Source organism: Somniosus microcephalus, chromosome 16, assembly GCF_052327205.1.
Source record: "Somniosus microcephalus isolate GS21.2 chromosome 16, FLI_Smic_1.0, whole genome shotgun sequence".
NCBI lineage: Eukaryota > Metazoa > Chordata > Chondrichthyes > Squaliformes > Somniosidae > Somniosus > Somniosus microcephalus.
Window position 1 is genome coordinate 82227451 of NC_141002.1, and position 23603 is coordinate 82251053.

The 23603-nt window shown below is 42.3% G+C and overlaps 1 protein-coding gene across 3 annotated transcripts in view; it reads left to right on the plus strand.

The window, feature by feature from the left end:
• Nucleotides 1-23603, plus strand: part of ptprb (protein tyrosine phosphatase receptor type b) — a 121908-nt gene that overhangs the window by 55786 nt on the left and 42519 nt on the right. For all 3 annotated transcript variants that reach the window (XM_086009343.1, XM_086009341.1, XM_086009342.1), the window contains 9 exons: nt 2545-2805; nt 3518-3784; nt 7716-7979; nt 9032-9295; nt 12548-12805; nt 13636-13899; nt 14901-15173; nt 19972-20235; nt 22490-22756. In XM_086009343.1, coding sequence (XP_085865469.1) covers nt 2545-2805; nt 3518-3784; nt 7716-7979; nt 9032-9295; nt 12548-12805; nt 13636-13899; nt 14901-15173; nt 19972-20235; nt 22490-22756 — 2382 coding nt within the window. The remainder of the gene's footprint in view (nt 1-2544; nt 2806-3517; nt 3785-7715; nt 7980-9031; nt 9296-12547; nt 12806-13635; nt 13900-14900; nt 15174-19971; nt 20236-22489; nt 22757-23603) is intronic.

Here is a 23603-nt window from a genome sequence, read left to right on the forward strand (position 1 = left end):
TCCTGAACTCTATTAATCACCATTTTAAATATTTTCCACTGCTGTTCTATCCCTTTGCCTGTCAAACTTTTATCCAGTTTACCTTCCCTAGTTCCATTCTCATCCCCTTAAAATATCTTTTCCAATCTATTACTTTGGTCTTTGACTTACCTACTTCTTTCTCAATCATTATTTTTAAACCTTATTATGTTATGATCGCTATTGCCTAGGTGTTCCCCTATGCTTAGTTCTCTTATCTGCTCTGGTTCATTTCCCATTACTAGATCCAGTAGTGATTCCTCTCTTGTTGGGATTCTTACGTACTGGATAAGAAAGGAGTCCTGAATACTCTGTAAAAACTCAATTCCCTTTTCTCCTTTCCCTACCTCTTCTTGACAGTTTATTTGGAGATAGTTGAAATCTCCCATCTTGTGTGGTAATGATATAGCATCCCTTTTGGTGCTTTCTCAATACAACACTTGTGGATTTATATATAATATCTAATTATGTAATAACATTGTACTTATCTCTAATTCTACCCTCTTGAGCATCCCTGATTATAATCGCTCAACCATTGGTGGACATGCCGTCAGTTGCCTAGGCCCTAAGCTCTGGAATTCCCTCCCTAAACATCTCCGTCTCTCTACCTCTCTTGCCTCCTTTAAGACGTTCCTTAAAACCTACGCTTTCACCAAGCTTTTGGTCATCTGCCCTAATTTCTTCTTATGTGGCTCGGTGTCAAATTTGTGTCTTATAACACACCTGTGAAGCACCTTGGGATGTTCTACTATGTTAAAGGCACTATATAAATACAAGTTGTTGTTGTTGTAGTTGTGGTTTATCTGATGAAAGTAACCCACCCTAAAATTATTCCACTGTACTAACGTAAAACACTCATCTTAAATTTCTCTCTCTATTTTTATAGAACTATTAACCTATTTAAAGTAAAATAGTTTAGAAAGGAGTTTCAGACAAATGGGTTAAGTGTTTGTGTATTAGTATCTCGCAGTGTGATGCCAGAGCCACAGTGTTGTGGTTCGATACTGGTTGCGAATTTGGGTCATAAGATACCTCCTTGGGTTCAATGGTATCATTCGCTGTCTTAAGTGGCCTGAGCATCTTACTTTTATGGGAGTTGACTCACACTGCCTTATACCTACTGGTACAATAGCATAACCTGGGGATATAGCAATAGTGTCCTCTTGTGACCTGGACCAGATATGTGTGTCTTTTGCATGCACAACTCTTTAATCTCTCTTACAGCAGACTGAGTTAACAGTAGAGGGGGTAAAGTTTAGTTCAAACCATCAAGCCACTTTATTCCTCAGTAAGTTGACGCACACCGAGCAACAGTTCAATTGGTACAACTTATATTTATGTAATAATAAAAAATAAAAAATATGCAGTGCTAACCTCACTTCAGTGGGTCATCTTAAAACAGAATAATCCTTCTGCATCCTGACCTACAGCCCAGGACAGAGCCATTCTCCCTGTAGTCCCACTTTCCCAGCAGTCCCATGTCTTTTGCAGACTTTGCCTGCGCAGTGAGCTGTTTCTGAAATCTTGACTGCCTTCCTTGGTGTCTGTGTTCTGTTCTTAAAAGGCTGTCACTCTATGTCAAAAAGCCTATCCCTCTCTCAGGCCAAGAGAGATCAAAGGCTTTTCCAACACAATGGTGAGAGGTACCTTTCTGAAGACCCAAACAAAACTAACAAATAGTTTATAGTTTAGTCTCTGAGAAAAGCAACTTCCAATTAGCATTTTCTCCACCTTTGATCTAGGTGCCTCATTTTAAAACTCATGACAATACACAGTACTTTAAAAAATTCAGTATTAAAAGTGGCTTTTTCCCAACTGTGGGGAAAAATAGTCAAAAAATCCAGAAACAGGACAAAACTATTGTTGCCTTTCAAGTTTTTTTCAGGGATAATTTTTGGGAGGGAAGTGAATGCTAAAAATGGAACTTTTTGCACATAGTGTCAGTATCCAGCATTCTTAGATTGGGAGCAGTAGATTAGGACATCGGGCAAGGCTTACTTCATGTTATTCCCAAAAATATGGCTTCATGCCAACTTCAGAAAACCACTCCTTTCCTGCTGCACAAGTCTGATGTTTCCTAAACTAGCCGCGCTGAGGTTTACTATAATTTAAGACATCTGCAATAAATTATAGATAGATTGATGCTATACACTGGACAACTAGAGCCATCACACAGAGAAGTTCATTCCCATCACAGCCTCAAACAAGGAAGGAATCCAAACATCTTGAGCCCAAAAAGATAACTTCGCAGCAAAGGCAAAGATCCAGAAAACCTAAGCAGGTTTCATATTGTTACAGTAATTAAAGCACACAAATTTCATTCAGTCAACAGTATGGCACGGTGTGCATCTGAATATGTTGAAAATAGAATTTAAAATGAAAATAGTCCCCAAAGCAGCGTCTTTTTTAATTTATTGTACAACCCTTGGTCGCTTCAAATAACACAGTGTGGTCTAGTTTGTTTTTAATTACAGTGCAAGTGTGATCCACAGTAATTAAACTTTTCTTCTCACTTTTACTGAACAGCGCCTGAGGCAGTCCTTCATCTGCGAATAAAACACACAGATGAATCCACACTCAGTGTCTTGTGGGCAACCCCTGTGGCTGAACTGGACAGGTATCTTATATCGTTAAAGGATACAGAAAGAACAGTGATGAATAAAAGTCTAGCAAAAGATGCCAAAGAGTGCACTTTTTCTGCACTGGTGCCTGGGCGGAAGTACACAGTTACTGTAACCACCATCAGCGGCGATTTAAACAAATCTGCTTCAGTAGAAGGAAGGACAGGTAAAGTGGAATTAGTGCTGTATCATTGTCCCTTGACATTGATGTGAATGGTGTCAGTTTTGAAAATGTAACTGTGATATAAAAGATAATTGACAGCTGCTTGTTATATTTTACTGCTCTACTTCGAAGAAGAGCAGGGGAATTTTTCCCGGTGTCCTGGCCAATATTTATCCCTCGTGCAACATCACTAAAACGGATTATCTGGTCATTATCACATTGCTGTTTGTGGGAGCTTGCTGTGCGCAAATTGGCTGCCGCGTTTCCTACATTACAACAGTGACTACACATCAAAAGTTCTTCATTGGCTGTAAAGCACTGTAGGACATCCTGGGGTCATGAAAGGCGCTATATAAATGCAAGCCTTTCTTTTTCTTATTGTCACTCCTTCACACAGATTTTCATAACCTACAAAACTACTTTTGCAAGTTATGAACTGCCGCGATCTGGACACATCAGCAGGCTGCCAGTGAAATAATTGTAAGTGCAACGTTTTCACCAATGTGATCTAAACACTCGGTTTTATCTCCTATAAAATCCCTGTGATTAGGGCAGGCTGCTCTTTTTTAAATTATTTATGTTTTCTTTGTAATCGATTTCAATTTTATAATCACCTCAGAAGAGTTTTTAAGATCTGCAAAGTGATAAAAATAAACAAGGGCAGTGCTGCTTTCAGTTTATTTTTGCAACATTGTTTTGTTCTTCTTTGTTCCAGTGCCAGCTCAGGTGTCTAACCTCCACGTGACAAACCAGGCAACGACCAACAGCTTACACACCAGCTGGACCAGAGCCATCGGGGACATCGATAGTTACCAAATCCACCTCATTCACGAAAACATTGTAATAAAGAATGAAAGTGTTTCGAGTGAAACCAATCAGTATCTGTTTCATTCCCTGAAACCTGGCGGGTCATACTCAATGGTTGTTACTACTGTCAGTGGAGGGATCCCCTCAAGGCAATCATTAGCTGAAGAAAGAACAGGTAAGCAAAGAACCATAACCCAGGAGTGAAGATAGCTGCTTGCTCCCCCCCCCCCCCCCCCACCCCCCGTGGCCTAATTGTTAAATGCACTGCCCAGTGCGGAGCTGAGCCACATGGGCCAGGAAGGTTCCAGGTTTCACAGAATCATAGAATGATATAACACAGAAGGAGGCCATTCGGCCCATCGTGCCTGTGCTGGCTCTTTGGTAGAGCTATCCAATTAATCCCACTCCCTGCTCTCCCCGGTAATTTCTTTCCCTTCAAGTATTTATCCAATTCCCTTTTGAGTGTTACTATTGAATCTGCTTCCATCACCCTTTCAGGCAGTGCATTCCAGATCACAACAACTCGCTGCGTAAAAAAAAAAATGCTTCTTCATGTCGCCTCTGGTTCTTTTGCCAAGGACCTTCAATCTGTGTCCTCTGGTTACCGACCCTTCTGCCACAGGAAACCCTTTCTCCTTATTTACTCTATCAAAGCCATTCATGAGTTTGAACACCTCTATCAAATCTCCTCTTATCTTTCTCTGCTCTAAGGAGAACAACCCCAGCTTCTCCAGTCTCTCCACATAACTGAAGTCCCTCCTCCCTGGTACCATTCTAGTCAATCTCTTCTTCACCTTCTCCAAGGCCTTGACATCCTTCCTAAGCATGGTGCCCAGAATTGAACACAATACTCCAGCTGAGGCCTAACCAGTGTTTTATAAAGATTTAGCATAAATTCCTTGCTTTTATACTTGATTCCTCTATTAATAAAGCCAAGGATCCCATATGCGTTCTTAACAGCCTTCTCAACCTGCCCTGCCACCTTCAAAGATTTATGTACCTACACCCCCAGGTCTCTCTGTTCCTGCACCCCCTTTAAAATTGTACCAGTTGCTCCTCAGTCTGTGCTGATTTGAGCCAGAGTGGTGGTGGAGATGCTACTGTTGGTCTTGATTAGCAAGGGGAAAAATCAGCCTTGGTTCCTGCTCCAAAGTGTTCCTTCCCCTGCTGCGTAGCTTCCACATGGCCCATGGGTGAAGCCACAGCTGTGATGTGCCCATGTTGAAATATTCTGCTCACCGACACACCAGCCACTCAGAAGGGAGACAATTGGGGGAAAAGAAGAATTCTGCTTTAAGGGATAGGGGATAGATTTCCTCCACATGTTGGTGCAGCGACATCATAAACACACTTAGAAAGAACACATATATGACTTTGCTGCACCTTGTGTGCTGTGGAAAGCTTCCCCAATATGTAGTTAAACATACTTGTTTAGCACTTGCATTTATTTTTAATTAAAGGGTACATTTAAAAAACATGTTTTCTTCTGTAAAAGTGCCTAAATAAATTAATCTCATACAGCTTTTCCCTTTAAACCAGCTGAAGTAATGGTTAAGGTAGTGAACCGATCATGTCTGTCACTACAGCGAGGGTTACTTTTGACAACAGCTGTGACCATAACTGGGCAGGATGTGGTGCAGTGAAACTTTCAGTCCTCTGAGAGTAGGAGATGTATAACTCCACTTTTTTTTTAATTCATTTTTATGGGATGTGGGCGTCGCTGGCAAGGCCCAGCATTTATTACCCATCCCTAACTGCCCTTGAAAAGGTGGTGGTGAGCCGTCGCCTTGAACCGCTGCAGTCCATGTGGTGAAGGTACTCCCACAGTGCTGTCAGGGAGGGAGTTCCAGGATTTTGACCCAGCGACGATGAAGGAATGGCAATATACTTCTAAGTCAGGATGGTGTGTGACTTGGAGGGGTACTTGGAGGTGGTGGTGTTCCCATGCGTTTGCTGCCCTTGTCCTTCTAGGTAGAAGAGGTCGCGGGTTTGGGAGGTGCTGCCGAAGAACCCTTGGCGAGTTGCTGCAGTGCATCTTGTAGATGGTGCACACTGCAGCCACTTGAAATCAAACCTGTTTTTAGATTATAAGTGGTGGTAGGTTTGCAATATTAAATGATTCCAGCACCAACAAATTTAATTCCTTAAGAGAGGATTAAGTAAATACTGGGGGTAATTCACTGGATCTGTGCTTCCAGAGGGAAGCCTGGCCTGCTGGGAGGACATATTGGAAATTTGGTCATGAACTGACCATTTGTTTAATAATTAGAAAATTGTGGGTGGTGCGCTTTGGACAGGCGAGGCTTCCTGTCAGGAGTGAGGGACCACAAAATTATTTTTGATCGTGTTTTGTTTTGTCACAAGGCTTATGTTTGAACAAGGGTTATTGCAATGTTTCTACCGGAATTCACCACCAGAGGGCAAATGGCAACAGATGTAAATCTGTTCATCGAATCAGAGAATGATATAACACAGAAAGAGGCCATTCAGCCCATCGTGCCTGTGACGGCTGTTTGGTAAAGCTATCCAATTAGTCTCACTGCCCCGCTCTTTCCCCATAGCCCTGCAAATTTATCCACTTCCCTTTTGAAAGTTATTATTGAATCTACTTCCATCACCCTTTCAGGCAGTGCATTCCAGATTATCATAACTCACTTGTGTAAAAAAATTCTCCTCATGTTGCCTCTTTTTTTGCCAATTACCTTAAATCTGTGTCCTCTGGCTACCAACTCTTCTGCCACTAAAAACAGCTTCTCCTTATTTACTCAAATCAAAACCCATCCTGATTTTGAACACCTCCATTAAATCTCCCCTTAACCTTCTCTGCTCGAAGGAGAACAACCCCAGCTTCTCTAGCCTCTCCACGTAACTGAAGTCCCACATCCTCAGTATCATTCTAGTAAATCTTCTCTGCACCCTCTCCAAGGCCTTGACATCCTTCCTAAAGTGCGGTGCCCAGAATTGGACACAATACTCCAGCTGGGGTGTATCCAGTTTTTTTTTTTTTTTACAAAGGTTCAGCATAACTTCCTTGCTTTTGTACTTGATGCCTCTGTTTATAAAGCCAAGGAAAACGTATGCTTTTTTAACAGCCTTCTCAACTTGTCCTGCCACCTTCAGAGATTTGTGTACGCACACCCCCAGGTCTCTCTGTTCCTGCCGCCCCTTTAAAATTGTACCATTTAGTTTATATTGCCACTGTTGCACTTCAGTTCAAACTGGGGCAAGCTGCTTTGCTGGTTTGAGGTGGCTCAATCAATAGAAGGACATGCTGCTAGTGGAACCGACCTAAACACAAACCTAAGGTTGATGAATATGACAGAATCTATCATCTTCAGTGTTGAGTGTCCTTACGAGGAGTGTGGTGCTGGTGTGTTCGTGGCCAGTCACTTCAACAGGCAATACTGTGGGAAGTGCTGTCTGACAGACTGCCTCAACAAGGCTAAAGATGCATAATTATATACATTTTAATAAACTTTGATGGAAAATGAGATATTAAATAAATAAATACACCACTTCAAAGAATAAAGCATCCCTGTACAAACCCTTTACTTTTCAAGCGCAATGATTTCCAGATTGTAGTCTGTTTAAATAAATCAAATGAGAGGCAGCAGCTCATTTTCAGAGCTTTTACCTTGCCCAAAGAGCCAAGGTGCCTGTTTGTGCGGACCTCGCTTGATTCATTTTCGGCCAGTTGTTTAGATGTGCCACTGCACATGACCAAGTCCAACCATTGGTATAACAGCCCACTTAAATTGGCAGGCTATTCACCCCACTGTCGTGACTAATGCCCCTCATTTATTTTCACTGGATCAAGTATAGAAAGCATGAAGTTTCAAGCAAAATTGTTTTATTTGTTCTATAAAATATCTTAAACTGAATTAATGCACTTAAACCATGGCAATGAATTTGGCTATAATTGACTAAATTACTCTTTATTCTAAAACGTATACAAATTCTGAATCCCCAGGTATAAATAACAAGAAAAATCATACAAGATTGTTGTGAATATGTTATGCATAAATAATGAGTTAGCACCGGTAATAACTTGTGATACATGATTTGCTATTTTTTAACATTTTTCATGGTGTTGTGCCATTGTTCAGTCCCTTCAAGTGTGTCCAGTGTGATGGTGAATAACCACGGCCGCAATGATTACCTTCTGGTTTCCTGGCTATCAGCATCTGGGGATGTGGATAGTTATCTCGTGACTCTGTCCCACGCTGGGAAAGTTGTCCAGTCTCACGCCGTCTCTAAAACCAGCTCCGAGTTTTCCTTCAGTTCCCTTACCCCTGGAAGGCTGTACAATGTGACTGTAACCACCAGAAGTGGGAAGTACGAAAATTACACCGTTACACAGGAGCGGACACGTATGTGATTATTTTTATTACTTCAAATAATGACCACCAGTGTGTTGTGTGCAAAACATTTTTACAACATTTGCAATTTACCTGGGGGAGGGGGGGAGGAGTCGAGCACCATCATTCTTTTAATTTTAGTATCAGTCCCTCACTGTTTGTACTTTTTTTTAATTCGTTTATGGGATGTGGGCGTCACTGGCAAGACCAGCATTTATTGCCCATTCCTAGTTGCCCTTGAGAAGGTGGTGGTGAGCCGCCTTCTTGAACCGCTGCAGTCCGTGTGGTGAAGGTACTCCCACAGTGCCGTAAACCCGTGAGTGTGCAAAATGAGCAGTGATCCATCCGCCCATTTTAATGCTTTGTCACACCCTCCCTGCACCCTTTTTCTGGGACGTAACGGAGACTAAGATCTGCCCCAGTAGGTTCTAGGACTATCTGAAGGAGCTTGGCAACATTTTTGCCGACTAGCATCTAAATCAAGAGATTGACTGTACCATACCCACTGGCAGGATAATTCTTTCATCTGTGAAATTAGGCACTAACTGAGTTGACAGCTTTATTGACCATAAAATAAATGATCCTAGAGTAAAAAAAAAAATTCATTTTCATTTGTTATTTTTATTTCTCCAAGAGGTTTTATTTAAAAAGAATTAACAGCAGGTGAAAATCATGGAGAAAAATTAAATGTTACCAGACAAAAAACCAGGGGGGAAATTGTATGTTGTAAAATTCAGCACCTGTACTGCAAACATTGCCAGGTTTTGGGAAATCTTCAGCCTGGCAATTTTAGGTGAAAACCAATAACAACGATAAAGTTGTGAATTTACTATTAAAAGTCAGTAAACCCCCCCCCCCCCCCCCAAATTAAAATTGTTACCATGTCTGGGTATGTTTTGAGTGACAATTTATGTGACATTCACGTCTGTACGTACATAGTTCTAATGTAACGCAAGGTGTGATTGAGTTATGTCACTATTTTTAATCAATTTAGCTTGCAGGCTCAGTAATTACTTGTTACCATTTTGATTAATTGGCCTTGTGACATCTTCTGATTTATACAGAACCCTCGGTTGTGCAAAGAATCACAGTCAGCAACTCCGGAAGGAGTGACTACCTAAAAGTCTCTTGGTTGGATGCTTCAGGGGATTTTGACTGTTACATAGCAACTATCAAGAACAGTTACAACTACAGCAAAAGCTTAGAGGTTCCGAAGTCTGAAAAAGAATGCATATTCCTCAATTTAATTCCGGGACGGCTTTACAGCATCACTGTTAGCACCAAGAGTGGGAAATATGAAACTCATTACTTTGCCACGGGCAGAACATGTAAGCATGAAATCTGCAGCCATAAATAGAAAATTCCAGTTTTGAAAAATTATGGGCCGTAATTTGCGACCCCTACGGTTGCACACACGCCCATAAGGGCCGCGCAAGTTCCGGGTTTAAGCATGCGAAGCGCATGCGCGAAAACCCAGAACTTGCGATCTGTCAAGAATCTTCGTGATAGACCCTCCACATCCCTGGGAAAAGGGCATCCCCGGGCAGGGAGTTGGGCTATTTGCCCAGCGAATGCCCGTGAAATTCTTATGCCTGGTAAAAGCAGGTGTAAGGCCTGTTTTTCACAGTGTAGGAGTTTTATCAATCATTTATACATTAAAAACCCTGTGCAATAAGGTAAGTTTATTTTTAGCCCCATTAAAACATGTATTTATTTTTCAAAAAATTCAATTTTTGTTTAAATATTTAATTAGATGCCATTGTAATTAATTTTAAATAGTTTTTTTTAATTTGATGTGTAGATGTATTTTTGGAGGTATTCCCTTTCATGATTATTGGGTTTCTGTACATAAAGAATCCCAATAAGCATAAATGGGGATTCTCTTTTATTGGTTGGGCTGGCCCACGTGATCCCAGGGGCATTTGCGAACCGCCTGCATCCCTGGGACACATGGGCCTTTCCCTGCGGATACCCGGAGAGGCCCAGGAGCGCGAGTCTCCGTACCTCCCGGACCACCAGATACCCGGGCATTTTATTTGCGGATCGGAGGCATTTCCCCGCGGGAAGCCTCCGACCGCAAATTCAGGGCCATTAAATACTTCTTTTAATGCAATCAAATGTTAATCTCATTGGCAGTAAAATCTTTGCTTCTGGGCGGTTATGACATAAGGTCGTTTAAATTAATTCTGTGTTTGGTATCAAGCCAAATTGTAATTTTGAAGTGGGAAGGCAAAGAACAAAGGACGTAACCGAATTTCGCGCCCAAAGGGCTGGATTTTATCAATGGAGGCGAGTAGGAGGCGGGACTCCCACTTTTGGGGTTGTAGTCCCACCTCCATTGAGTTGTAGCCAACCCACTCGATTTTCCCTTGATTGACCTTGTTGAGGGCCACCTGGCAACAGGTGACGTCACAGATTGACATTTCATCTGTCAAGAGCTTATGACAGATGAAATATCAGCATTTTTTCAGTTCTTTGAAGCTGTCAAACACTGACAATCTGTACTCTAGGTTAATTCCTTCCTCTCTGGATGATTTAGAGATCTCCCCGGAACAGAAAGCTGAATGCTGCAACTTTTGACAGCTCGCGGCCATTCTGCTTTCTGTGCCGGTGAGATGAGGAACTCCCGAGACCTGAAGGAAGGCTGCATTAGTAAGTAAATGTAAGTAAAACGTATTTAAACACTTTACACACACCAAACACACTTACCTCTGCACTCATGCACCCATCACTCATCTGAACACCGGACATCTCGAACTCTCCAAGTCCTTCAGCCCGACGGTCCGCCTCGCTAACTTGGTGTGGTTTGGAGCCGTCGGGCAGCCCACACTTCAGGGTTAAAAATTGGGATTAGGCTAAAAACTGCCTGTTAACTACCTGGTAACAGGCAGTTAATTGGCACTAATTCCCTTCCCGTCTCGGGGAGGCGGCTCCCAGCACAGGTCGGGTACTCGCCTCCTGGGAAATGGGCATGGAGGCTGGTTGGGGGCGGGATGGGTTTGTGCCCCCCGATTTCACGATTTTAACCCCCACACGCCTCCAATCCCGCCTCAACGGCCCAATGAAATTCGAGCCCTTGGTGTCTAATATTTCTATAAGGAAATGTCAGCAGAAAGTTGCCTTTGGATAATGCATTAGCTTGAAGAAACTATTTCTGTACCCTTATCGAAAAGCAATATTGCAAATAAGGTGTGAGAAAACCACAAACAACACTTTTAACCTTGTCTGAATTCATGATTTACTTATCCACTTATTTTGTAACCTACGGCAATGGAAAGAAAATACTTAGACTGCCCACTGCATATTGAGAGTTGTGCTCTGTCTTTATTTTTGTAAATGTACTTGCCCCATTTACACAAATTTGAAGAAAATGAGTAACAGCTGTGCTGCTAATGTCCTTATAGAGCACTGAACTGAGTCAGTCAAGGTTTTGCCTGTGATTAGCCTGTAACTCCTTCTAAAATAAACAATGGTGTCATGTTAAGCCACATAAATGTTGCAAAGTAATAATAAAGCAGTTGTGGCTTTCATTTTACTCCACCCATTTAAACATTTTATTTTCTTCCCCTCTTTAGCGTCCCCCCTTGCCATGCACCATTTATTGCTTGATAGCATGGACCAGTGTCCACAGTTTTCAGGCCCCTGAAAATGGCGCACTTCAGCCAGCCACTAGTTGCATGAAAATGGCCTGAAGTGAAGTGGAAAGGGAAGTGAAAGGCCTTCCCCTATGCATCTCATTTGTAGCTTGGTCATGGTTGTAGGCTTATCATATAGAGAACTGCTGATGATAACTATGGCACAGTATACTGAATCCTTAGCCAGCTTAGCCTCCCTCTTGCTTACTACATAAGAACTTAAGAAGATAAGAAATAGCAGCAGGAGTGGACCATATGGCCCTTTGAGCCTGCTCCGCCATTCAATAAGATCATGGCTGATCTTCGACCTCATCTCTACTTTCCCACCCAATCCCCATATCCCTTGATTCCTTTGGTGTCCAAAAATCTATCTATCTCAGCCTTAATTATACTCAGCGATTCAGCCTCCACAGCCCTCTGGGATAGAGAACTCCAAAGATTCACAACCCTCTGAGTGAAGAGATTGCTCCTCATCTCAGTCCTAAATGGCCGACCACTTATCCTAAGACTATGCCCCCTAGTTCTAGACTCTCCAGCCAGGGGAAACAATCTCTCAGTATCTACCCTGTCAATCCCCCTCAGTATCTTATATGTTCCAATGAAATCACCTCTCATTCTTCTAAACTCCAGAGACTATAGGCCAAATCTACTCAATCTCTCCTCATAGGACAACCCTCTCATCCCAGGAATCAATCTAGTGAACCTTCGTTGCACCCCCTCTAAGGCTAGTATAACTTTCCTTAGGTGTGGAGACCAGAACTGTACACAGTACTCCAGGTGTGGTCTCACTAGTTTGACCTTAATATTTTTGTCTATGCTAGAATTTCTTTGAATCAGATTTCAAAGTGATTTCTCCTCCCTTTGATGTACCCGAAGTATCTTTGTGTAGCTTGTTGTAGTACAGTTGTCGAACTGTCTGATGCCAATGTTACTCTGTCTGACTAGTTCCGGCTGCCGTTGGGTCTCTAACCGTGGCTGACAGGAGCACTGACACTCTGAACGTTACCTGGGAAGCAGCTGCTGGCGACGTGGACCGCTACGAGATTCAGCTGCTCTTCAATGACATGAATGTTTTCCTTCCAATAACACTCGGCAGCACCGCGCATCAGTTTACTTCCTTAACGCCTGGGCGCCTTTACAAAATCCAAGTCTCCACGTGGATTGGGACCCTGCAGCGTGCCGCCTTCATCGAAGGACGTACAGGTAGGAATGGCACAGACCATTATTTGCAAACGTGAAATTGTATCTCTAAGCCATAAAACATGCCCAACTATTCCTTGTATAATTGTTACTCTGACTGTTATGTTATAGCATGTACATTATGGATACACACTGGGGCAATTTCAACCAACACGCCTGGTGGGAAACTGACAGGATCGGGTGCAGCACTGGTTTTACACCCCGTCGGATTTTATTGAAGTAATATTGGGCGGGGTGTAAATCCAGCGTTCCACCCGATCCCGTCAGTTTTGCGCCAGGCAAGTTACGTTAGAATTGTCCCAACTGAGTCTGTCTAATAGCCAAGGATTAGTTTCCTAACTTGGTGACACTGCTGCGTAGGATGAGAATTAGCCCAACTCTAGGCGCGCATGCAAACAGGCAGTAACCTTTGGGACTCAAACCTGTGGCATTGGACTATGTGCCTGAATGAAGGGCTCCTATTATTTTGCTATATTACAAAGTGGGCTAAAGATTAGTTTGTACTGCATGCTATAAACAGGCACGATTTCACATTTTAAAATGCAGAATCTCTTTAAAAGTACCTAATCTCCCATAAGTTGAAAATATATTAAATAATGCAAATATATATAATTTGCAAACATTTCTTAAGTTGACCGTATTATTACTCAACAAAAAATATTATGATATATGCTCAAGTATTTGACTAGAAAACAGGGTATAGAATTTGAAGACAGAGGTGTCCTTTTTGCCTAGAAAATATAGTAAAACAAAGTACATTTTAGTTAGAAGCCAACTATAGTACATGACCATATAGCTACTAATATTTCCTGTACAAATGTATCTTTCTGCAGTACCCAGTGCAGTTAAAAACATCCACGTTTCAAACAACGGAGTGACCAAGGGCCTGAAGGTGAATTGGTCTCCTGGAGGAGGTGATGTGGACAGCTATACCGTGATCTTATCTCACAAGGGCCATCAGATCTCCGCCCGCCCTATTCCAAAACATGTGCACGAGCATGCCTTCTATGGTCTAGAGACGGGAGAACTGTACCATATATTAGTTCAGTCAAACAGTGGCAGCTTCCACAATAATTCAACAGCATTTGGACGCACTGGTAAGAATCACTCAGATGTGATTAATGTATATTCGTTCTTTATATTGTATTATTAATATATGTAACAGATCTGTCACTCTAAGAGCACAAAGGCTTCAATTTCTCTCATTCCCCTAATTTATCGGGCCCCAGGGTACAACACACCTCTCAATCCTGGGTTGGCATTCAGTGGGGTGCTCGCATCTGATGTGAGTGGTAACCCCCTTCTCCCCATCGCATCAAGCCGGTCCTCCTGGTCAGGCTAACGACCTGTCCACTTAAAAAGGGGTCTTCCTTACAGAAAATCCCAAAGCACAATCTGCTGGATGTAAAGCACGGAAGAAAGAGAAGGGGAAAGACACATGGAAAGCTAGCAATCAAACCCACAGAACAAATCTTGCGAGTTCCAAGCAGGTGGAAAATGGGGGACCAGCAGTAGAAAATCCGGTGGGGTCCTTGGCCACCTATTTGCCTGGCTGATTTTAATTTTCAGGGAGGCCTTTAAATGGGTGCCCAGCACTCCTGTCCAAAACAGGCAGGAGGCTGTTTAGATATGCAAATTGGGGTCCTCAGCCAGCTGTAGGACACCATTTGTAACTTTCATGGAGAAATGGGCAAGGCAGTCAAAGTGCATGCTAGTCCCGGATTTTCCAGGTGTTGATCAGCCTAATCAGCAGTCCTTTAAAGTTACTGCTGAACTCTGCTCAGAAAAGGTAAGTTTTTGCTTCTCGCCCCCCACCCCCAGGATCTGATAAAAGGTCATCGACCTGAAACGTTAACTCTGTTTCTCTCTTCACAGATGCTGCCTGACCTGCTGAGTATTTCCAGCATTTTCTGTTTTTATTTCAGATTTCCAGCATCTGCAGTATTTTCTTTTTGTTTTAGTAAAATGTAGTTGTGGTGTCTCACAGTGATTTATTTTATTATAAGGCAATAATGTTATATTTATTCATTTTTCAAATATGATATCCAATTTGATTACATGCTGAGTCAATTGATTACCTTTTTTCTTGTATTCCTAGTCCCTGCCTCAGTCACCGAATTATCTGTCGAAAACAAACATACCACCTGTACCTTGGCAGTGTCTTGGCAGCCAGCCACTGGTGTCTCGGAGGGATACACTCTGCAGCTCCTCACTGAACAAGGGACTCAAATGCTCTCGAATGTGTCTGTGCCAGCTGCCAGCAGGGGTCATAAGTTCAATGATCTGACTCCTGGCAAGAAGTACAAGATTCGTATCTTCACTGTAAGTGGAGGGTTGTACAGCATCGGAACAGACCGTGAAGGAAGAACAGGTAAAGCAGATGCTTGATGCCGAAAGTTATCTTTTTTTTAGGAAAAATGTTATAGTGATGTACAACTTATAAAGCAGTTTGCCTAATGAGCCAGCAAATTAATTCCTGGATTCCACAGCCCAAATCCCTGCCTATTCTTTATAGAAATTTAGCTTGAGTCTTTGACACATCAAGTCCAAACTGAGTAACCTAGAAGACATAACTGGGTCACTGCCTGCAAATAGGCTTGAAAATATTTCGGCGTGTGGCCAGTGCATTTATATGCATTTAGGTGGCATTAAATCTAGCGGCATCCTCCAGATTTCAGCCTGCAATCGTCTGGCGGCAACACAGCTTACTGTTTAAGCAAAATAGCTGAGATGGGGAGGACGTAAACATTTCTAATCACATGGCACGGCGGTGTGCTGGGGCTGCTTCGAAACCAGCTTCCATACCAAAGTCTGCTATGAATTAAAATGAGCACAGTAAGAAAGCTTTCTCGCTCGCATCTGCGTTCCCTATGTCCTGAATGCAGTCACTGTGCCAGTGAAGGTGCACGAAAGGAAATTAAAGCAATAAATATTTCACACTGGCACAGCTCATTTTTATTATTCAGCAGCAGTTAAGTGAGCTTTACTTTAGTATTAAAAGCTACTTGACTCACTTTTATTGGGTTTGCAAAAATAATTGCAGAGGTTGAAGCGAGGGAATACAACACTTTAAAACTTTTGGAGTACGTTTGGAAAGTTAAACCTACACACAGTGCTTTTCACATTTATCAGGCCCATGAGAAAAAAATCCACATGGTTTCTTGAACACCGTCCATGATAATGTTGGATCGGGCAAGCAAGCAGTAATTGGCAGCTGCTGATCTTCACAGATTCGCATTGTCAGTCCAGACTGCACTTTATTAGTCTGGAAGAAAATGAAAAGGGCTATTGTCTATAAAGGGAGTATCGAGTGCAAACTAGTTTTCTGAAAGTGAACGGTAACTTAAAAGCTCCTGGAAAAATAGAGGTTTTCACATAACTGGGTCAATGCAGAAATTTAATTCAAATAAGATCAGTTCAATTGCACCAGGACTAGATAGGACATTTCCTATTTACCCAGCCCCTTACCATGATATGTGTGCAAAGAATATGACCCATATTTGCCTATTACAAAGACATTTTTTTTTAAATTCCTTTAAAAATTATGTTATCCTTCTAGGCTCAACTTTGACAGCCAAGTAGATCATAGACTCAGCATGGGCCCTGTATGACCTGAAAAACCTCTGCAGGAAGCTAAGGCGTATTAGTGCTTTCTGAGCTATAAATCTATAGTATTCAGTAACCTCTTGGCCATGTGTTCAGTAAACGTGCTCCAGGCATGAAACAGGTTCCAGGAGAATGGGCATCTAAAAGACATGAGGGTAAACTAGACTCATTCAACAAGGAAGCGGAAAAAGAAAATGAAAAGAAACATGATAAGACCATGTAGGAGCAGGAGTAGGTCATTCGGCCCCTCGAGACTGCTCCGCCATTCAATAAGATCATGGCTGATCTGATCTTGGCCTCGACTCCACTTCCCTGCCCGCTCCCCATAACCCTTGACTCCCTTATTGTTCAAAAATCTGTCTATCACCACCTTAAATATATTCAATGACCCAGTCCCCACTCTGGGGAAGAGAATTCCAAAGATTCATATTGGAACAATCTCAGACCAGAACCTCGACCCCTAATTTTTACTTATTTATTTATTTTCACTCACATGGCAGCTGTTGATGATTCTGCCATTGCCATTTACACCTCATCTAGAGTCATCTTTTGTTTCTTAACTTGTCCCGCTACCATCTCCTTTTGCCTTGCACCATCATCCCTTTTGTCATTTAATCTCTCCTGCCTTCCACCCTATCACAGACCTTCCCTTTTCTTCTTTCCTCCCCTCCCTGCTTTCCCTGCCCCTGCACTTGCTTAAAAATCTGTTGCATCTCCAACTTTATCCAGTTTCCAATGAAGGGTCATCGAGCTGAAACGTTAACTGTTTTTCTCTCTCTCCACGGATGCTGCCTGACCTGCTGAGTGTTTCCAGCATTTTCAGTTGTTATTTCATGATGGAACTGAGCTTTAGGCATCAGCCTTGGCTCGGTGGCAGCACCCCTACCTCTGAGTTAGATTATGGGGTCAGGCCCCACTCCAGCATTTGAGCATATAGTTTAGGCTGATATTTCAATGCAGCAGTGATCAGTGAGTGGTCTTACCTGTAGACCAGAAAATTATCGCCCAAGCATTAACCCCTTACAACAGAAAGTTGGGTCTAAGTTGAAAATATGGTGTAAAATTAAAGGCAAAATGTTATCTGAGGAAGGATGTTCTTGCCATGGAGGGAGTGCAGCGAAGATTCACCAGACTGATACCTGGGATGGCAGGAATGACGTATGAGGAGAGATTGGGTCGATTGGGCTTATATTTGCTGGAGTTTAGAAGAATGAGAGGGGATCTCATTGAAACTTATAAAATTCTAACAGGACTAGACAGATTGGATGCAGGAAGGATGTTCCCGATGGCGGGGGAGTCCAGAACCAGGGGTCCCAGTCTAAGGATAAGGGGTAAGCCATTTAGGACAGGGATAAGGAGGAATTTCTTCACCCAGAGAGTGGTGAACCTGTGGAATTCTCTACCACAGAAGGCAGTTGAGGCCAATTCATTAAATATATTCAAGAAGGAGTTAAATATATTTCTTAAGGCTAAAGGGATGAAGGGATATGGGGAGAAGGCAGGGACAGGGTACTGAGTTTGGATGATCAGCCATGATCTCATTAAATGGCGGAGCAGGCTCGAGGGGCCGAATGGCCTACTCCTGCTCCTATCTTCTATGTTTCTATTCTGAAAGCGTGATTTTAAATTTAAAACATGATGTTGAATTAAAACATCTTGAATTATAACTGTCATGTTAAACTGAAAATTGTTTAGTGAGGAAGTAACCACCTAAAGTAAAGTCAATGCTATTGCTCTAATCTAATTAGTAATTGATTTCTGAATTTATACATTTTGTGATAGAAATTTCACACACAAGTTCTTAATTTGAAAATTAATATATTTTGAAATATATTTACAATCATTTAATGAATTAAGAAATATATTTTTGAATTAATTCACTTTGGCACTGAAAATATTCTGCTGAAATCCAAGAAAAAGCTAATGACCCGGATTTTGCGGTTAAAAATTACGGTGAGGTTATCGGCGTTCGCCGTTATTAAAGTATAAATCGGACAGCAACTTTCGGCAACCGCACATGCGCAGTTAAACGCGGAAATCGGGAAGTTGCTGTCCGAGTTGCCCTGTGCCTTCTGAAGCCATGATCTCATTGAATGGCGGAGCAGGCTCGAAGGGCCGAATGGCCTACTCCTGTTCCTATCTCTATAACAGTATCCCGCCGAGAGACTCGGGGCGCGATCTTGCCAGCCCTGGGGAGGCAGGTATGGAGGCGGGCCTGCCGGGAAAATGGCAGAATCTGGGGCGGGTGCCCATCCCGCCCTCAACCCGCCTCCGTGCCATCATGCCAGGAGGCGGGTAGCTGACCCGGGCCCGTCCTGTCTCCTTGGAGGCGGGAAGGGGATTACAGCCGCTTAACTGCAGATAAGAGGATTATCCCCATTTTAACCACACAAGTGCAGGCTTCCCGAAGGCTGCGAACCCCGCCAGGGTCACCGAGGTGAGCAGTGGGTCTGCGGGGGTCAGAGGGGTGCAAAAGTGCGCTGTGCAGGTAAGTGATGGGTGCAAGGGTGGTGAGGTGAGTATGTGAGGTAAGTGGAAAGTGTTAGAAAAAGTTTACTTACCTTTGTTTCTTCCTGCAGGCTTCAATCGTTGGGGATGCGGAGAGTCTCGCATCTCCACGGCAGAGATGACAGATGGCTGCTGCATTCTCCAATGCAACAACCATCTAATTTCTGCAAAAGAAAGAGGTTTGATGAAGCTGGGTGGAAAAATAGCGTGGGTTGGCCAGAAATCGATGGAGGCGGGACTAAAACCCGACAAGTGGGAGTCCCGCCTCCAAAAGCTCCCCATTGGCAAAATCCAGCCCTCGGCATTTAAACACGTGGAAGTAAGGGTACTTATGTGATAGTTACCCACCAAACACATCAGAAAAAGGTGGGCCTTGTCCATTCAAGTGTAAGTGAATTTTTAACAACGTGATAAGCCAAGCAACCTCTCTGGCACTGAAAATTAATTTTTACAAATGTGGAGTCTCATTCCTTCAGATTTTAATTATTGTTGGCGATTTAAAAAGATTAAAAAATTTAAATAACTTTTTGTTTGACTTTTTCTTTCTGTCTCTTTTCTCTCTCTTAATTCCATCTTTCTTTCCCTCTTTTTATTTTGCTTTCTGTACATGACTTGGGGCATTGAATTAAATATTCTATCTTACGCTTCCTGGTTCAGACTCTGCGCGTCTCAGTAAGGATTCTTCAATCTGACTGGTTAAGGAGACACACAGTTGCTTGTCCTGTTCACATAAGTCGCAGTTCCCCTGTAGAGGGCGCTGCGCTGTTTTGGATTTCTAATCACCGCCAGTTCCAGTACGAAAGCCCACAGAAAGCCTGTTGGCGAGTGTAAGTGTAATGAATGGCAAGCGCCGCTCGTCTGCCTCTGACTGCAAAATCTGGGCCATTACAATCAAATCATTCGTAAAATGGACCTTTATTCCAACAAATCCAAGTTTATGTATAGGGATTCATTGTATTATCACAATGCAAAGATGATTTTGGTGATGCATAACTGTTCTCGTAAAGTTCTGCATATTTCTGTCCTGAATCTACTCATTATGCTTGCCCGTTCAGTTCCAGCTGCAGTCACAGATCTCCTGTTGCAGGGGAACAGCACAGAGATTCTATCATTCAGCTGGACCAAAGCAGAGGGAGAATGTGACTCGTATGAAATATTCCTCTACAATTCAGACAAGACACTTCATGACAGGAAATCTGGCATCCAGAACCTTGAAGAGTGCTCCTTCCAGAACCTGACGCCAGGCAAAATGTATAAGCTTGTTATAGTCACTCACAGCGGGGACTTAACAAACGAATCCTCTGTTTTTGGAAGGACAGGTAAAGCAGCATAATCAATGGAATCATTTCCGCCAATTCATTTCAATCAGAACTTTTGTTGTTGTTGTACCTTTTTCATTATCACTTAAAAAAATAATTAGTTTCCTCACCCACCACCCCCACATACTCCAATAGAGTCCCATTCTTTACTGACGGTGTCAACTCATTGCGGACTACGCTTCGTTGGGTGCCAACTGATATCTCGCCTCAGGTAGTGAGTTTATTTGGCTGTGAGTAGTTGGCTGTTTAACTATGGAAGGCATCACAGCTGGGCCCAACCCTGTCCTCCCCCGATATCCACCAGCAAGTACTTTGCAGCAGTGATCACTAGATAACAATCAGGAGTAGGACCCCTGGCTTATCTCTCCTTCCATGAGCTAGGAATGCAGTGTTATCAAATGACATTTTCGATTATTAGTGGGGGAGATTTCCTTTATGTAAATGCATTTATAAAAAATACGTTTACAATTTTGCTACAAATAGAACACAGAACATCTTCTATCCAATGATTCCTTACACTGAAATGTTTGTCATTATATGCATGAATACAAAGGACCATAAAGTACCTTTTACAGGAACAAATATCCCATTAAAAAGCAGACTCCAGGCTCCACAAACACTCTACAATGTTTCAGATATGTAAAGGATTTATTCAACTTCATATTTATAAAATTAAGTATTGCTGAATGTCACCAAAATAGTTTTGATAAAGATGCTTAATTTACAGGGTTTGCCATTTTAAAATATGTATGGGATGTTGTGCTAATTTATGTCCCAACTATTTCTGCTATGAGGCCCCTAAGAAGCCTTTCAGAAGCGGTAGGCCCATGACTTGGGATTGTCTTCCTGAACTATCTCTCCCCTTCTCTCCAAATATTGAGTATTTCTTCCTTAGCTGTATTTCCTTTTCTTTTTGTCTTTATTTCCTACTTAAAATGTTTATCCCGCCCTGCTTTTATTTCTCTTTCTCTTTATCACTGTGATGTCCAAATCCTCATTGACAAATTTTAAATTTGAATTCAATTTTGGCCTCTTTCCAATTTTAAAAATTAACTCCTGCTTTTCCCAATTTCTCTGCAAAACCTTTTCTCTTGCTTTTCTGTTTCATAACTTTTCAGTTTTTCTTAAACCTGCTTGGCAGCCATGACCGCACACGTGGTAAATATGTTTTCCTTTCGCACAGAGGGGAACTTTTTCAAAAGATAGGGCAGACTCCTATTTAGCCAAAAAAATAGTACGGCCATAGCCATACCTGTCTCGGTGATTCTTATGAACCTGCATAATCATAACCTGTGAAATGAAATAGATTATCAAGACCACAACTACTGAAGTAATTAATATTTATAGACACCCTTACCTAACAAAAATCTATTGATCTCCGTCTTGAAAATTTCAATTGTCCCAGCATCCACAGTCTTTTGGAGGTGAGAGAGCTCCAGATTTCCACTAACCTTTGTGCGAAAAATTGCTTCTTGATTCACTCCTGAATGGCCTCCCTGTACTTTAAGATTGTTCCCCCTTGTTGCTGGATTCCCCCACCAGAGGAAGCAGTTTCTCAGCACCTACCCTATCAAATCCCTTTATCATTTTAAACACCTCGATTAGATCACCTCCTCGAACTTCTAAACTCGAGGGAACACAAGTCAGGTTTATGCAACCTATCCTCGTAATTTAGCCCTTTAAACTCTGGTGTCAATCTGGTGAATCTGCGCATCACCCCCTCCAAGGTCAGTGTATCCTTCCTGAGGTGCGATGCCCAAAACTGGGAATGCAGTACTGCAGATGGGGTCTGACCAGGGCTGTATACAACTGTACCATCTTGCACCCCCCTGAATTCCAGCCCCTTTGAGATAAAGGCCAACATTCCATTAGCCTTTTTGATTATTTTTGTACTAGATTTTAGTGATTTACCTGGACATCCAAATCTCTTCGCTGTTCCACAGTTCCTGGTCTCTCACCATTAAGAAAATATTCCGATTTGTCTTTCTTGGATCCAAAGTGCCTGACATCACACTTTGAACTCCATTTGCCACAGCTCTTCCCACTCACTTAATCTGCCCTTTTGTAACTTCCTGCTCCCATCGACAAAACTTACTGGACCTCCTAATTCTAACTTAGTATCATCTGCAAAGTTGGATATACAACTCTCTATTCCTTCACCTAAGTCATTGATATATATGGTAAGACCTTTACAAATCTTTGTTTATGTTCTTCAGCCTTATTAAATCATCCAAATCTAATTTTGTCTGTTTAGTTCCAGCTCAGGTTACCCGTCTGCAGTGGATGAACATTAACCAGACTGACAGCCTGTTGTTCACATGGACCTCGGCCGTGGGAGAGTTTGATTCCTACAACATATCACTTTATAATCCTAATGGCACTGTGCAAAGCAATAAATTTGGAAAGAAAGACTTGAAGGAATGCTATTTTCAGGACTTGATCCCTGGTAGGATTTATCACATGGTGATAGTGACACAAAGTGGAGAGTTGAGCAATAAAGCTGCTGCAGAAGGCAGAACAGGTAAAGACTGATTGACATTTTCACTTTTAATGTATGGAGAAATTTTAACTATCTGTTAGCCAGCGTAACCCTAATGAATGGTAGCTCAGATGGTATCATGAATAAACAGTGTAGTCTGTGATTGCACTTTACTACATCATTCGAAGGCATTTTCACCCAAAAGGGGAAGGTGCCAGAGGAGGTTGTCTATCTATTGGCTCAATCTCTTTTACACCTTGCCTGATTTTCCAATGGAAAACAGGCGGCCGATTCATTATTGCCCATTTTTTGCCGACGCCGAAGGTTAAAATGACCCCCAGTATCTCCATTGTGTATGTATCAATATTTATAAATGGACAGGAGCCATTGCAGTCACAATTCAAAGTTTCAATAGCATGCTTAAGAAAGAAAGGTAGTTGTTTCATGCTGGTTTCTTCTGACCTGGAGCGTGAAAGCGCTTGCTAATCTGCAAACTTCCCTCACCAATAGCGATTACAGGAAATTCTTTGGTATCTGGCACCGACGGGACCGGCGTGTTGCCGGTTGATTAAAAATTCCGGATGACGGAGAGGGTTATCTACCGAGGCTATTTTTAACAAACAAAAATTAAAAAAAATCAAGAAATGTGCAGTATACAGTAATTGGGTCTCCCAGCAGCGCGGGAGAGTCAGACCCCTGTTATTGAGGTGTTCGGACTTCCAACAGCGCCAAGAAGCCGAGTAGTGGCAGTTTGGAGAACTCGGTCACCGCGAGAGACTCGGACTCGGCAACATTTCCGGTTATTGAGGTGTTGTTTTCGGAGTATGAATTTTGTCGGTTAATAGAAAATTCCAGATATTTAGGTGCCGCTTAAACGAGAGTTTCCTGT